Raw genomic sequence first — 17,616 nt, 5'->3', positions numbered from 1 at the left:
CACCCTCTGCCTCCTGGGTTCAAGTGATTCTCCTGCCTTAGCCTCCTGAGTAGCTGAGATTACAGGCACGTGCCACCACAACTGGCTAATTTTTGTATTTTTTTAGTAGAGACAGGGTTTCACCATGTTGGCCAGGGTGGTCTCGATCTCTTAACCTTGTGATCCACCCTCCTTGGCCTCCCAAAGTGCTGGGATTACAGGTGTGAGCCACCACGCTTGGCCTCCAATTTTTTAAATATTTAATAAAGTTCTTTTTTTGTCCTGTCAGGCTTTGTTAGAGGTTTTTTGTTTGTTTTTACCATGTATGTTGCATTAAAATAGGTCCGAGGATCCTACTAGGAGTAAATTGAAATTTTTTAATGAGCCGTTTTATTCGTATGATGCTGGAGTGTCTTTCTAATAGCACCAGGTTCAAATCTCATGGAACACTACAACTACAAGAAGCCAAATGCGTAATTTAGTTCAGCTATTTGCTTTGTAACAGGACTAAGAGCATATAAGGGGAAGTAATTATCTCTGCTGCTTTTAAAGAAGTCCAAGATTGGGATTTTAGGACCAGTTTTACTAATCAAGTCAGTATGTGGTTTTGTAAAGAAATTTTCTCCGTGTAAATCAGGGATGTCCAATCTTTTGGCTTCCCTGGTCCACATTGGAAGAAGACTTACGTTGGGCCACACATAAAATACACTAACACTAACGATAGCTGATGAGCTAAAAAAAAAAAAAATTGCAAAAAAACACACAATATTTTAAGAAAGTTTATGAATTTGTGTTGGGCCACATTCAAAGCTGTTCTGGGCTGTCTTGAACAAGCTTGGTGTAGATAGTCTATATGTGTAGATAGTCTACATGTCATAGTAAATATATAAAATACTGGTTAATAGTAGATGCCTTTTAGTTATCTTTCTCTAAGTGAGACACTTAAAGTTCATTTATTTAATAGACATTATTACTAGGTTTTGATGATACTGAGATGAATAACTTATGATCTTTCCAGGTACTTAATCTATAATGAAAGAAATACACAAAAGATCAATTTTTTTTTTTTTCGCGACTGAGTCTCGCTCTGTGGCCCAGACTGTAGTGCAGTGGCGCAATCTTGGGTCACTGCAAGCTCCTCCTGCCAGGTTCACGCCATTCTCCTGCCTCAGTCTCCCGAGTAGCTGGGACTACAGGCGCCCGCCACCAGGCCTGGCTAATATTTTGTATTTTTAGTAGAGACGGGGTTTCACCGTGTTAGCCAGGATGGTCTCAATCTCCTGACCTCATGACCTACCTGCCTCGGCCTCTCAAAGTGCTGGGATTACAAGCGTGAGCCACCGCGCCTGACCAAGAACAGTATTTTTAGTAAGATAAGTATTATGACATTAGGTTAACTAACCTGCTGAGGAAGTGCTTGGAAGGATTAACCCAAATTAAGGATGGGGAAGCCAGAAAAGGCTTCCTGGGAAAGGTTGAATCTAGAGAGAGCTGTAAGTTGATGAGGTGAAAGGACAGGAGAGGAGGAATACAGGGTCAATTATAGAATCTTAAAAGTATAGAGAGGGAGCTTTTTGAATTTGAGAGGTTTCAAGAAGATCATTATTTTAGAAGTTATTTTTATAACTTTTGGCATATTTCTTTTTTTTTTTTTTTTTTTTTTTTGAGACGGAGTCTCACGCTGTTGCCCAGGCTGGAGTGCAGTGGCGCGATCTCGGCTCACTGCAAGCTCCGCCTCCTGGGTTCACGCCATTCTCCTGCCTCAGCCTCCTGAGTAGCTAGGACTACAGGCGCCCGCCACCGCGCCCGGCTAATTTTTTGTATTTTTAGTAGAGACGGGGTTTCACTGTGGTCTCGATCTCCTGACCTTGTGATCCGCCCGCCTCGGCCTCCCAAAGTGCTGGGATTACAGGCTTGAGCCACCGCGCCCGGCCTAACTTTTGGCATATTTCTTGAAAATAGATCCATCTTCCTCATATTTTTACTTACTTTGTAAGATGTGAATATCTTAACTCCTACTATAAATCCAGTTTCTATTATTGTATAAATTATATAAGTACAAAGAGGATATAGATATAAATTTAAAAGTATATCAACTTTTAACTTGGAACTTATCAGCAAACTGAGCTCTTCAGACTTCTTTGTATTTTTTTTTTACATAATAGAAATGGTAGTGTATTATAAGAATAGCTTTAGCACAGTGCTATTTGGAAAAGAATAATCTACTTATTAGATAATTGTGCTATTTAATTTTGTAGCCAAATTGTGCTATTATTTCTTCTCTTATCTTTTTAAAAAAGGAAATTTTTAAAGAAAGGTAACCATAGGGTTTTTTGGTGTTTTGTTTGTTTGCTGTTTGTTTTTGAGAAAGTCCAAGCTTGCTTTTTCAATAATGATGTTGATTCTGATGTCCACTTATTGAGTGCTTAATACGTTCTTAGTACCATAAGTGCTTTTCCTATATTTTCTTATTTTAAGTAATATTATTATTTGAGATGGAGTCTCTCTCTTGTCACCCAGCCTGGAGTGCAGTGGCATGATCTCGGCTCACTGCAACCTCCACCTCCTGGGTTCAAGTGATTCTCCTGCCTCAGCCTCCTGAGTAAGTGGGATTATAGGCTTCTGCCACCACACCCAGCTAATTTTTATTTTTAGTAGAGACGGGGTTTCACTATGTTGGCCTGGCTGGTCTCGAACTCCTGACCTCAGGTGATCACCCACCTTGGCCTCCCAAAGTTACGGGATTACAAGCGTGAGCCACCAGGCCCAGCCTTATTTTAATTAATATTATTATTTTATATTATGTGTCTTTTAAAATTTTATTTTGTTTTAGATTGAAGAGTTGGGTACGTCTGCAGTTTGTTACATAGATATATATATATATATATATATATATATATTTTTTTTTTTTTTTTTGAGACGGAGTCTCGCTCTGTCGCCCAGGCTGGAGTGCAGTGGCGCGATCTCGGCTCACTGCAAGCTCCGCCTCCTGGGTTTACGCCATTCTCCTGCCTCAGCCTCCTGAGTAGCTGGGACTACAGGCGCCCGCCACCACGCCCAGCTAATTTTTTGTATTTTTAGTAGAGACGGGGTTTCACCGTGGTCTCGATCTCCTGACCTTGTGATCCGCCCGCCTCCCAAAGTGCTGGGATTACAGGCGTGAGCCACCGCGCCCGGCCTGTTACATAGATATATTACCTAATGTTTGGGTTTGGACTTCTAGCGTACCCATTACCCAAATAGTAACCATTGTACCCAATAGGTAATTTTTCAACCCTCACTTCCCTCCTAACCTCCCCTCTTTTGGAATTCCCAGTTCCTATTATTTCCTTCTTTATGTCCATGTGTACCCATTGTTTAGTTCCCACTTATAAGTGAGAGGATATGCTATTTGATCGTCTGTTTCTGAGTTATTTCACTTACGATAATGACTTCCAACTGCAGTCATGTTGCTGCACAATACTATTTTGTTGTTTTTGTGACTGCATAGTACTCCATTCGGTATATATGCTACATTTTCTTTGTTCAATCCAAATTAGGTTGTTAATTTGAGATCTATCTTTTTGATGTAGGCATGTAACGTAATCAACTTTACTCTTAGCATTGCTTTTGCTGTATCCAAGAGGCTTTGGTATGTTGTATCTCTATTTCATTCAATTTTTTTTTATTTGTCTTGATTTTATAGCTTACCCAAAGGTCATTTGGGATCAAGTTGTTCCGTTTCCATTTGCTCATGTAGTTTTGAGAGTTCCTCTTGATATTGATTTGTAATTTTATTCCACTGTGGTCTGAGAAGATACTTGATATGATTTTGGTTTTTTTGAATTTATTGAGATTTGCATTTTGGCCAAGCATATAGTCAATCTGGGGGAATGTTCCAGTTCAGATGAGAAAAACGTATATTCTGCAGTTGTGGGTAAAATTATCTGTAAATGTCTGTTAGGTCCATTTGGTCTAGATTCTAGTTTAAGTCCAGAGTTTCTTTGTTGACTTTCTGCCTCAATGACCTGTCTAGCGTTTTCAGTGGGGTGTTGAAGTCCTCCACTATTATTGCATTGCTGTCAATCTTTTCTTAGGTGTAGGTGTTGTTTTATGAATCTGGGTGCTGCAGTGCTGGGTGTGTATATAATTAAATCTTGGTTTTGTTTTAAACTTTGTCAGTATGTAATGCCTTTCATTTTGTTTCTTTCTTTCTTTACTGTTGTCAGTTTAAAGTCTGTTTTATCTGATATAAAAATGGCTACTCCTGGCTGGGCACAGTGGCTTATCCTGTAATCCCAGTGCTTTCGGAGGTCGAGGAGGGCAGATCTCTTGAAGTCAAGAGAACAAGATCAGCCTGGCCAACATGGTGAAACCTCATCTCTACTTAAAAATATAAAAATTAGCCATGTGTAGTGGCGCATGCTTGTAATCCCAGCTACTCAGGAGGCTGAGGCAGGAGAATCACTTGAACCCAGGACAGGGAGGTTGCAGTGAGCTGAGGTTGCACCACAGCACTCCATCCTGGGCGACAGAGCGAGAACCTGTCTCAAAAAAAAAAAAAAAAAAAGAGTGGCTACTCCTGCTCGCTTTTATTTTTCATTTGCGTAGTATATCTTTTTCCATCCCTTTATTTTGAGTCTGTAGGTGTCTTTTGTCATTAAGGGGGTCTCTTCTAGGCAATAGATAGTAGTGTCTTTTTTTTTTATCCAACATGCCATCGTGTATCTTTTTTTTTTTTTTAAGAGACAGAGTCTCGCTCTGTCGCCCAGGCTGGAGCACAGTGGCATGATCTCAGCTCACTGCAACTTCCACCTCCCAGGTTCAAGCATTTCTCCTGCCTCAGCCTCCTGAGTAGCAGGGACTACAGGCGCATGCTGCCACGCCCAGCTAATTTTTTGTATTTTAGTAGAGACAGGGTTTCACCATGTTGCCCAGGCTGGTCCGGAACTCCTGAGCTCAGGCAGTCAGCCCTCAGTCTCCCAAAGTGGTGGGATTACAGGCGTAAGCCACTGTACCCGGCCACACTATATCTTTTAAGTGGAACATTTATGCCATTTATGTTCAAGGTTAATATTGAAAAGTGAGGTTTTCTTCCTGTCATACTGTTGTAGGTAGTTGCCTTGGAGCCTTAATTGTGTAATTATAGGATCTGTGAGCTTTCTGCTTGCATGTGCTTTTATGTTGGTGAGCGTCAGTCATCCTTTCATTTCTATGTTTAGAACTCCTTTGAGCATTTATTATAGGTCTGGTCTAGTGGTGATGAATTCCCCTTGATTTGCTTGTCTGGGAAAGACTTTATTTTTCCTTCATTTATGAAGCTTGGTTTGGCAGGATATCAAATTCTTGGCTGGCATCTTTTTTCTTTAAAGAAGTGAAAAATAGACCCCCAATCTCTTCCAGTTTATAAGGTTTCTGCTGAGAAGTCTGATGGGATTTCCTTTATAGGTGATTTGACACTTCTCTCTAGCTGCTTTTAAGATTTGTTCTTTTAAGTTGACCTTGGGTGGTCTGGCCCCTATATGCTCTTGTGAGATTTGTCTTATTTCATTATCTCCCAGTTGTTATCTGGATGTCTTGTCTGGATATCTATCACTGTAGTGAGATTGGGGAAATTTTCCTGAATTAGTTCCTCAAATATGCTTTCTAAACTTACTACTTTTTTTTTCTGCCCCAGGAATGCCTATAAGTTATAGGTTTGGTCACTTTATGTATTCCATATTTCTTGAAGACTTTGTTCATTTAAAAAAAAAATTGGGGGCTGGGTGCAGTGGCTCATGCTTGTAGTCCCAGCACTTGGGGAGGCCGAGATGGGCGGATCACTAGGTCAGGAGACAGAGACCATCCTGGCTTACACGGTGATACCCTGTCTCTACTAAAAGTACAAAAAATTAGCTAGGCATGGTGGCACGTGCCTGTAGTCCCAGCTACTTGTGGGGCTGAGGCAGGAGAATCGCTTGAACCCAGGAGGTGGAGGTTGCAGGGAGCCGAGATCGCACCATTGCAGTCCAGCTTGGGGACAAGAGCGAGACTCCGTCTCAAAAAATAAAAATAAAAAATAAAAAAGTTTTAACTGGGTTAATTAAAAAGACCAGTCTTCAAACTCTGAAATTCTTTCTTCTGCTCGGTCTAGTATGTTGTTAAAGCTTTCACCTGTGTTTTGAAATTCTTTAAGTGAATTTTTCATTTCCAGAAGTTCTGTTGATTGCTTTTTAAAAAATACATCTATCTGGTCTTTCATCTCCTGAATTGTTTTTCTAGTTTCTTTTTGTTGGTTTTCCACTTTCTCTTGTGTCTCATTGGGTTTCCTTGCAATCCATGTTTTGAATTCTTTATCCATCATTTCAAAGTTTTCATTTAGGTTAGGATCCACTGATAAGTGAGCTAGTGTGTCACAATATTGTTTCTTCATGATGCTGGAGTTGTGCTCATTCCTTCTCATCTGTAGCTGTTGTCACTTCTGATTTTTGAATTTACTTTCGTTTGGATGGGACTCCCTCTCCCCTCCCACCTTGAGGGTGCGACTGTAGAGTATATTGGGTAGGGTATTTTTTTTGGCTGGGTTTCTATTGTATTGGGTTATGCAGTTCAGCCTACAAGCCAGTAGGTGGTGCTTACAGGTAAGAGCCAGCTGTGGTAAAAGCAGATGGGTGTGTACTTGATCTTTGTTTACTGTGTGGTACTCTTTTTTTTGTTTTAGCCCTGATGGGGGTGGGTGGTGAAGCTCCTAGTGAATGCACTGAAGTCTCTGCAGGAGGGCTGCACTAGCTCCAAGTCTTAGGCAGGAACGTGATCTCTTTCCCTGTCACACTCTTGTTCTGGGGCTCATAACTCTCCATGCAGATACACACTGTCATCTGTCTCCAGGCCATAGTGTGAGTGAGAATCGCAGAAGACACCTCTCCCCCGCTCTCCGCTGGAGTGGTTTCATGCTGGAACTCCTCACTCAGCCCAATACAGACAGCTTTGTGGCTCTCGCCTGTTCTCCAGTGTGGTAATGCTGCTGCTTTGAGCAGAGAGGGGAAAGCGCTCCATCTTTTGGCACAAGCAGGTGGGTGTCACCTGTGGTGCTGTCAGCTGACTGGGTCAGCTTAAGTCCAGACTCGATGGACCTAATAGACATTTACAGATTATTCTATCCAACAACTGCAGAATATGTATTTCTCCTCTGCACATAGAACATTCCCCCAAATTGACCATATGCTTGGCCAGAAAGCAAATCTCAGTACATTCAAAAAAATCAAAATCATATCAAGTATCTTCTCAGACCACAGTGGAATAAAATTAGAAATCAATACCAAGAGGAAAAAATAAGGAGTTTTTCAATAGGTAGAGGAAGGAGAAAGGTGCCCTGGGGTTAAGAACATATTAACAAAAGTACAAGAGGCATGAAAATGCAGTGTGTTAAAGAAAGAGAAAAGTTAGTGATGCACCTTCATGGTAAAGGGGTACAAAGCTGGAGGTAGTGGACTGGACAAGGCAAACCTCCAAGCCCAGAGCCTGTAAATGGCCTGCTTGATGGTGTATGGGAATCCTCAGGCAGTAACAACTGAGTTGGTGACAGAATACACAGGTGGTGGGAACCCCAGGGTTGATCACAGGCCTGTCAGCATAGGCTCTCAGAAGGGCTCTGGCTGGCAGCTGAAACAGTTGGGTGGGAGCAGGGTGGCCACGCTGCTGTTCTTTTGCTGAGGAAGGCAGACTCCCTCAGCTGGAGCAATGGAGGCTGGCTGCTGTGGGATGCGTGACCTGCTTGCACTTCCCTTTTACAGGAGTGGTGGTGTATTTTGCTGTTGGGGACATGCAAACATGCTCAGCCTCTCCCTCTCTCCCTGGCCTTGGGGTGGCAGTGTGGCATCTGTGGTGGCCTATGGTGGTGACAACTGCTGTGGCAGGAGCCAAAGGGCAGGTCCCTGGCTTCTTGGGGCTTGGCTCTCACAACACTGGACCACAGCCAAAATATACATGCAGCAGCAGGGCGGCTGTGCTGTGGACCCAGCGCTAAAGAAGTGGGAACCTGTAGCTGAAGCAGACTTCCTGCCTGCTCCTCTCTACTGTGCTGCCGTATCTGTCTTTGGGTTGTGTGAAAATACCGGGCCTGCCTCCTCCTTCCCTGGTGGGGCAGTAGCAGCTGGCACCTGACTGCTCAAGGACCAAAGCCTGTGGGATTCCACGTAGACTCCAGCAGTCTCTCTACAGTCTCCAGGCAGCTCTCTGTATTAGACTGGAGGCCTGAGGGGCCAAGAGGACTTGGCTCCCTGTGGCTAGGATTGTAAAAGTTCTTAGTAGAAGTGTGGAACCCCAGGGATCTCTCACTCACTCATCCTTTCCCCACATCAGGGAGCTTCTTCCAGCTCCACACTTGCCCTGGTTCAGCTGGCTGCCAGGCTTTGCTCTCCTCTGCTTTCCATGATTCCCATTGCTTCTCTGATGAATTCCAGCATGCCCTCTTAAGATGATAATAGTTGAAATGTTCATATTTACTTGCTACTTTGATTCCTGTCTGTGAGAGAGGCTCCCACTAGTTGCTTCCAACCAACCATCTTGAACCAGAACCTCAGTGTTAATATTTTATATCACTATTTCTATATTTTTATTTCATTTTAGATACTTTTCCTCCACAAAGTTTTATCAGTCACATTATAAGAATTGATGAGATTGGAAGGTAGTCCTATATCCCCCTGTTGTCAGTGGCTGTCAGTTCTGTCTCATATGAATTAAATTTGTGGAGGCTTACTGAACCAGAAGATATATGCAGGTGTGTGTAAATATGTGTAGGCGTGTAAATCAGAAAGCATGCGTAACACTTTTTTTAATGATTCTGAGAGCTCTTCTCTACCCTATTTATATACTTTTCCGGAGGAGGTTATATGTACCTACATATATCATGTATCTTCCATCAGCAACTTTTTTTGTTATTTTTTTGAGAGAGAGTCTTGCTCTGTTGCCCAGGCTGGAGTGCAGTGGTGCGATCTTAGCCCACAGCAACCTCTGCCTCCTGGGTTCAAGAGATTCTCCTGTCTCAGCCTCCCGAGTAGCTGGGATTATAGGCATCTACCACCACACTCAGCTACTTTTTGTATGTTTAGTGGAGATAGGGTTTCACTATATTGGCCAGGGTAGTCTTGAACTCCTGACCTCAAGTGATCTGCCCACCTCAGCCTCCCAAAGTCCTGGCATTACAGGTATGAGCCACCGTAAGTCTTCACTGGTAAGCAAAGCTTCCATAGACTATCCAGCCTTATTCATGCTGTAGCTTTATGATGTAAAATATTTATACCCTTTCATGTCTAACAGGTTTTCTCAACCATGGCACTTCTAACATTTCGGGTTGGATAATTGTTGTGGGGGTGTCCTGTACCCAGCAGCATGTTTAGTAGTATCCCTGGCCTCTACCCATTAAACGCTCTTAGCACCCCTTACCTCAGTTACGATATCCAGAAATCTCTCTAGACATTGCCAGAAAGTCTGAGGGGCAGAATTGTGTTGAGAACCACTGATGTGTAGGGATAATATTAAGAAATATATAAATAGTTTATTAGAACAGCTTCCTAAATCACTAAGTAGGTTAGCTGAGATAAAGTTGTAAAAATGAGTTTATTTGTGAAGTTAAATTGAATGTAATATCGTGGTTGTAGTGTGTATCACCAAGCATAAGACTTCATTCTTCCTTTCAGCAGCTGTGATACCTGCATCATCTTTTCTATTTCAGTGACCTAGTTCAGGCCTTTGTTATTCTCTGGACTCCAGAAAAAACTCTGTCATCTTGAGCAAATTACTTAATCTCAGTGTCTTAGTTTCTTCATCTATTAAGAAAAAGGGTGTTATTAATAGTACCTCTATCTCATAAGATTTTTATGGAGATTACACAAGATAATACATATATAGCACTTAGAAGAATCCCTCCAGTTATTTTGCCTATCATTAGCAATTGCAACATTATCATCATTCCTAGCTTAATATCCCAATACCTTTCCTCTTAAAATATTGTTGTAGTTAAATCAGAGTAGTCTTTGTGATGGAGCCCACCTGAGTTTCTTTCCTCCTTATAAAAATTCCCTCCTTAAAAACCTTCAAAGACTGTGCAGTGCTTATAAGTAAATTTATGCATGGCATTCAAAAACATTTTGAATGTTGGTGGTCCCAGTCCACGTCTCCAGCTTTGCACATCTTTTCTGTGAAGTTGCATCAGTAACTTTTCTCTTCCTTTAACACACTGCATTTTCATGCCTCTTGTCCTTTTGTTAATGTTGTCTCCTTAACGCAAGGGCGCCTTTCTCCTTCCTCTACCTATTGAAAAACTCCTTATTTTTCTAAGATCAGTATATCCTCCTGATAGGATGCATTGTTTCATTTTGTTTCGTTTTCTTGACTCCTGGAACAATTTGATTACTTTTCCTGTCTTCTTACTCTTGTTTTCTATTTTGCTTGCAAATAAACTAGTTCTTGTCTTGAAGAAGTCGTCTTATCTCTGTGCCTCCAGAACACTTAACAAGTACTAGATGCCTATGTTTATGTATTCATTTAATTGTGTCTGTGTGTCACAGTCACTTTCTCAATCATATCTGGCTACTATTTAGGAAGTATTTAATTTCTCTCCTTTAATCAGAAAGCCCACAGAACTTATTACATTGTATAATAGCAAAAACACAACAAGGGAGATAATTAGATTTAAATTTCCTCTCAATAACCAGATGTTTTATTTCCTTTGAGAACTGTTATACCTGACCTTCTGCCTTCTGGATTTAAAATATGTATTTTTTAAATAAAAACATTAATTAAAAGCATTTTGGTAAGATTCTTTCCTTCCTAGTCTGCTAGTTTATTTTGGCCTTAATTTTTAGTGTTCCTTTTTTCCCCAATACTTGAATTTCTTTTACTTGAAGAAATTAGAATTTAGGATGGTGGCAAATCACATTATAGTCAAATGGAAAAGGAAAATGTTTTATACATTATGTCATTTTTTTTGTGGAGTGTTTATATAATTTAATTCCTTTATACTACTTTCTAATTTGTATAGTGATTTTACTCACCTTAAATTCTTTGAAATGTGCCTATTCCTGTGGTTTAAGGTGTTTGTCAACCCTTGTTTGACAAAAGTAAGACACAGAAATTGAGAGTCTAAAATTACACAGGGAATGTAATCTGGGAATTGTGCTGTAAGGCCCTGCTACCCATTTGTGTGGTGATGTTTTTAGTATTACCATGCTACCTTACAGCATGCCATTATGCTTGTCATCATTTATGATTTTGTGTGGCACACACTGGTATATTATTAAATTTTATACTTCAGTATTGTTGTAAGGCTCATTATGTTTTCATTTTGAAAAGAAGGCTTATCAGTTTTTATAGTCAGATGCTGTAAATTAAGTAGTTTTGTATGACTTAGTACCTCAGAATACTAAGGATAACATAAATGCAAATAATAACTACAATAGGTAACACTAATAGTTACTAAGTTCTTGTGTGTTCCATGCCTTATGCCAAAACATAGATGATCTAATATCCCCACCAGACCGCTGAAATAAATACTATATTTATTTATTTATTTTATTTTAATTTTTTTGAGACGGAGTCTCGCTCTGCTGCCCAGGCTGGAGTGCAGTGGTGCAATCTCAGCTCACGGCAACCTCCGCCTCTCAGGTTCAAGCAATTCTCCTGCCTCAGCCTCCCAAGTATCTGGGATTACAGGCATGTGCTACCACACCCTGCTAATTTTTGTATTTAGTAGAGACAGAGTTTTACCATGTTGGTCAGGCTGGTCTCAAACTCCTGATGTGATCTGCCTGCTTCAGCCTCCCAAAGTGCTGAGATTACAGGTGTGAGCCACCACACCTGGCCTATTATTATTATTTTTTGAGGCAGATTCTTGCTCTGTCACCCAGGCTGGAGTGCGGTGGTGCAGTCTTGGCTCACTTGAGATGGAGTCTTGCTCTGTCACCCAGGCTGGAGTACAGTGGTGCAATCTCGGCTCACTACAACCTCTGTCTCCTGGGTTCAAGTGATTCCCATGCCTCAGCCTCCCGAGTAGCTGGGACTACAGGCGCCTGCCACCACACCTGGCTAATTTTTGTATTTTTAGTAGAGATGGAGTTTCACCCTGTTAGCCAGGCTGGTCTCTAACTCCCATCTTAAGTGTTCCACCTACCTCTGACCTTAAGTATTCCGCCTACCTCTGCCTCCCAAAGTGCTGGGATTACAGACGTGAGCCACCACTTCCAGCCTTAAATACTATTATTGTCCCAGTTTTCATGTGAGAAGATTGAGGCTTATAAAAGTTAAGATCTTGAGTTACCCAAAGTCACATGATTGTTTTCTGTGGTTCCAGTAAACTGAAGCTATAGAAATTAAAATTTCAATCATTCTAGTGGTCTGAAAGCAAAACTTTATAGTGAATACTTTTGGGGTATTTTTTCTTTGGTGGTGTTTGTTTGTATGTGCCTTCTTTTTTTTTCCTGCCCCGTATTTGAACATAAAAATGTTTAGGGACTGTGCAATATGTGTGTCAATGTGAGCTTCTGCCTCCACAGTAGAAATCAAAAGGGGGCAGGTATTCTTCTTCCAGTCCCTTGGCAGTTTGTGTTAGCACAAAATATTCTCAGCATGCTGATAGAATTCATTTGCTTGCTCCGTGTTGAATTTCCCAGGCCACAGCATCTGATTTGCTGAGTATAAATCAAGCCACATCCAGGTCACTTTTCAATAAATTGCTTCTGTGAGAATTGACTGCCATATAGATTAGGATTTGTTTTTTTTTAATGGCTTCCTTCTCTTTTCTGCTTCTCTGGCTGGAACTCCCACATCAACCCTCCAGTTTCCTTATGCTTTCCCTCCTATTTTCTATCTCTTTTTTTTTTTTTTGCTGAAAACTTTGGGATTCTTTTTTCTGTTTTATATTCCAATTTAATTTTGATCCTTATTTCCTGCATGTTTCTTTCTTTTTAAAATAATGTTATGCTATTGGAAGGCATACCTTAATTGATTATTTCTCAGACAATATTAATGATAGCTTTTAAATTTTTTTGTTCCCTACTGGTTTTCTTTTCCTTGAATTCTCTGTTTCTTCCATGTTGGTTTTTTGTTTTTTGTTTTTGGATTTTTTTTTTTTTTTTTGGTCTTTGTTCTGGTGTCTATTTTTTATTTTGATGCTTCCTTCAAATATCTGATGATCATTGCTTGTGTGTTAATATGTTAAAGTATAGCATCGAATTTGAAACTGTGTTATAGCAATACTGTAGTCTCCTTTTAGAAGTATCTGGCTAAGTTACTGTAAGAGTACCTGAGAAGTAGTGAGTATTTATTCAGTAAGCTAATGTATCGTTATAGTGAATCTCTTTCACTGTTTTCAGAGTGACTGTATGCAAAGGGTGGAGTTGAATATTTACCAGAGGACTTGCTTGTGTTTTGGGAAAAATTTTATTTTATCTAAAATATAATTGTACAAATTTTATTTTGTTAATTTTGATCAGAAGAGTTAATTTTGTTATCTTCGCTTAATTTTTCTTTGGCCTAGTTTTCAGATAACTATTATCGTGCAGAAATGATTGATGCCCTGGCCAACTCTGTTACACCTGCAGTCAGTGTGAATAATGAAGTTAGAACTTTGGATAACTTAAATCCTGATGTGCGACTCATTCTTGAAGAAATCACCAGATTTTTGAATATGGAAAAACTTCTTCCGAGTTATAGACATACCATCACTGTCAGGTAGGATTAAATTCCTTACTTTAAACTTATTCTTATAACTATAAAAGAAATTTATTTTCATTGTAGAAAATTGGGAAATATAGTAAAGTAAAGGAGAAAACTAAAATTCTGTGTGATTCTACCACCCACAGATAAATTATTAGTATTTGGAGAATGTCCTTATAAATTTTTTCTCTCTTTAATTACATAAATTTTTAATTACTTGAGATTATACTGTATATGTAGTTTTTGTATTGTTTATATCATAAATATTTTCTCATGTCATCACAAATTCTTCATAAGCATTGCTTTGATGTCTGCATACTCTTTTTTTCCCGTTGGATTTTGTATAAACATTCTCTATTGTTAGCCTTTTTTTTTTTTTTTTTTTTTTTTTTTGAGGCGGAGTTTCGCTCTGTCTCCCAGGCTGGAGTGCAGTGGCCGGATCTTAGCTCACTGCAAGCTCCGCCTTCCGGGTTTACGCCATTCTCCTGCCTCAGCCTCCCGAGTAGCTGGGACTACAGGCGCCCGCCACCTCGCCCGGCTAGTTTTTTTTGTATTTTTTAGTAGAGACGGGGTTTCACCATGTTAGCCAGGATGGTCTCGATCTCCTGACCTCGTGATCCGCCCGTCTCGGCCTCCCAAAGTGCTGGGATTACAGGCTTGAGCCACCGCGCCCGGCTGTTAGCCTTTTTTTAAGATGACTTTTCACTTTTACCAGCTTTATATGGCTGTCAAGAAGTTCTGCCAGTTTAAGAGTTTGCTCAAAGTTGATTCAAACATAAACAATTTTAACTTTCCATATAGCGAATATATTACTAAAACATTTGGAGAAAATATTTAAATTATATTTTATGTTAAATACTTCTTTTTCTGAAAACTATTCCTGTTACAAGTATAATGACACTTGAAACTTTGAGTTTGGGAATTTGTTTTCTTTTTTTCTTTCTGGTTTTTTTTTTTTTTTTTTTTTTTTTTTTTTTGAGACCGAGTTTTGCTCCTGTTCCCCAGGCTGGAGTGCAATGGCTCACCACAACCTCCGCCTCCCGTGTTCAAGTGATTCTCCTGCCTCAGCCTTCTGAATAGCTGGGATTACAGCCATGCACTACTATGCCTGGCTAATTTTTGTATTTTCAGTAGAGATGGGGTTTCACCGTGTTAGTCAGGTTTGTCTCGAACTTCCAACCTCAGGTGATCCACCCACCTTGGCCTCCCAAAGTGCTGGGATTACAGTCGTGAGCCACCACACCCGGCTGGAATTTGTTTTCTTTTAACAGAATTTAGATATTAATTTTGAATTTTTATCATTGCAAAAATTTATTATAGTTATATGTCACTTAACAACAGGCGTATGTTCTGAGAAATGAGTCATTAGGCAATTTTGTTGTTTATGCAAATGTCATAGAGTATATTTACACAAACCAAATGGTGTAGCCTGCTGTATACCTGGGCTTTATGGTATAGCCTATTGCTCTGTTGCTCTTAGGCTATAAAGCTGTATAGCATGTTACTATACTGACTATCGTAGGTAATTGATAACACAATGGTAAGTACTTACATATTTAAACATATCCAAACATATGAAAGGTATGGTAAAAATATGGTATAAAAGATAATAAATGGTACCCCCGTATAGGACATTTATCATAAGATAAATGGAGCTTGCAGGCCTGGAAGCTGCTGTGGATTTATCAGTGAGTGAGTAATGAGTGAATGTGAAGGTGTAGGACATAATTATTGTATACTACAGTGGACATAATAAACACTGTGGACTTAGACTACACTAAATATATTAAAAACATTTTTTCTTCAGTGATAAATTAATTTTAGCTTACTAAACCGCCATTGTATATGCAGTTCATCATTGACTAAGATGTCTTTTATGTGGCATGTGACTCTATTACAAAATTGAAGGTGGATTAAAATCACATCAGTTTTTAAATTGATTGCCACAAAGGAATCTCTAACGTCTAGGAAACAAATTGATTCATAATACCTCAGTGAAAGTAGTTAACATGCGTATTTTTTTCCCTAGTTGTTTGAGAGCCATACGGGTACTTCAGAAAAACGGACATGTGCCAAGTGATCCAGCTCTTTTTAAATCTTATGCTGAATATGGCCACTTTGTGGACATTAGGATAGCAGCTTTGGAAGCAGTTGTTGATTATACTAAAGGTAATACTTTAGAAATACATGCTTTTATCATTTTAGAAAGAAATATTTACTTTTTAAAGCCTGTGTTACTTATTGGGGTTTTCATAATAGTACAGTACAGATATTTTAATTTTAAATTCTTGACTCAGTGATTTAGAAATCATCTTTGATAAATGTAGAATTCACATAACGGTTAATAAATGAGGGAAAGGAATAAAATTATAGGCATCTTTAGCCTTTCCAAGAAGTCAGTGTTCATCCTGTAGCTTTAATTGGATGTTATTTTAGGAAATAGAAGATTTTGGGGAAATTTCTATGAAGGATTCAAGAAAACATCTCACACCTGTGTAAAAATTTGTGTCTGTGAAGGTAGAGGATTAGACATAAACACAAACTTCAGTAGAGGAATTAGGCAAGGCATCATGAATATGGAAAAAACATAAGGCCAAAAAATCGCTAAGAGAAGAATACACATATATATATATATTTTTTTTTTATTTAGGGGAGAAGAATACAGAGATGGAAATGTTAAAAATTCATGAAGAATAGAGCAGGTAGAAGACGAGCAGTAATCTAAGAAATAACAGAATACTCTGGGACTGTGTAAATGAAGCAGACCTATAATAGTTTCTGATGAAATTTTAATTTTTAAGGCTAAGGGAAAATGTGTGAGTTTCTAGGACTATCAGAACCAGATTATTGTACAAGGCAAAAGAATAGTATGGCCTCTGAATTCTTTAGAATATGAAGAATCAAAAGACAGTGAACAAATGGCTATGTCATTATTAGGGAAAATTATGCCCCAAGATTTTCTGCCTTGCCAAAGTTGTGTTGCTCATGTAGCCTTGGAGAATTAGAACTGCATCTCTTATGTAACATTCTTAAAAACATAACTCCCAAAGATAATTTTCAGCTGACCTGGATGTGAGTCAAAATAATAACTCAAGACTGGTGAAAATGTGAAATGAAAGAACTGGTGATGAATAACTATGCCTGTCAAATACTTAAGCTTAAATATTTGTTAAACTGATTGTAAAATTTAATGTGTATTTCAAAAATAATTTTAAAAAATTATGAAAATAGAAGAAACATGTAAATGTAATCTAAGTCTAAAATTCCAGATTCTAGCACTAAAATATGAGAGGAGTAAAAAACTTAAAATATGCTAAACTTTCGTCTGACTGTGGAAGGAGAAGAAGGGCTGAGAGAAGTTCTTCAGTAGATACTGGTCCATTTTTAAGTAGGGAAAAGTATACTCAAATCTTTGTAATTTTTGGTAAATTTCTGTAGAAATACTTGTTTACAGTCAGAAAATAAAGAGTAATAACATAATGTGTATATTCTTATGTGTTGATCTAACTTCGAAAAGGACTGTCATTTGTGCTTCGTTTTTATTGAAGGTTTAAAATATCCTTTCCTGTTAGAAATAATTATGAAAACAGTGATTTTGTTGTTAAATGTATTTTTTGGCATGAAAGAAAATGTAATCCTATATCCGTCTCCATTTCTGTTTTGACAAGTTTTGAGATCCACCAAATATGCCATTGTTGCCAGTCTTTCCCAAGATGTATGAATGGTTTTTAATGTCTCGTAAATATGAGTAAGATTTTATGAACTTGTACTACCTGAAATGAAATAGAATACTAATATTAGGATTTTCAAAAGAATGCTAAACTTAGATATAATTTAATTGTGAAATGTGAATCTACATTTCACTTTTGTTCATGTCTAAATGTGAACTATGACTTTAGACTTCATGTTTTGTTAAATTGTAAATTTAAATATTGATACTCAAGTTAGAAAATGGAAGAAATGAAA

The 17,616-nt window shown here is 38.9% G+C and overlaps 1 protein-coding gene across 9 annotated transcripts in view; it reads left to right on the top strand.

Annotated features, from left to right (window-relative positions):
• The window catches only part of TAF2 (TATA-box binding protein associated factor 2), a 108,948-nt gene that overhangs the window by 61,043 nt on the left and 30,289 nt on the right, over positions 1 to 17,616 (top strand). For all 9 annotated transcript variants that reach the window (XM_077942427.1, XM_077942425.1, XM_077942426.1 and 6 more), the window contains 2 exon segments: positions 13,472 to 13,665; positions 15,680 to 15,819. In XM_077942427.1, coding sequence (XP_077798553.1) covers positions 13,472 to 13,665; positions 15,680 to 15,819 — 334 coding nt within the window.

Source organism: Macaca mulatta, chromosome 8 (assembly GCF_049350105.2).
Source record: "Macaca mulatta isolate MMU2019108-1 chromosome 8, T2T-MMU8v2.0, whole genome shotgun sequence".
NCBI lineage: Eukaryota > Metazoa > Chordata > Mammalia > Primates > Cercopithecidae > Macaca > Macaca mulatta.
This window is presented reverse-complemented; position numbering and strand designations above follow the sequence as displayed.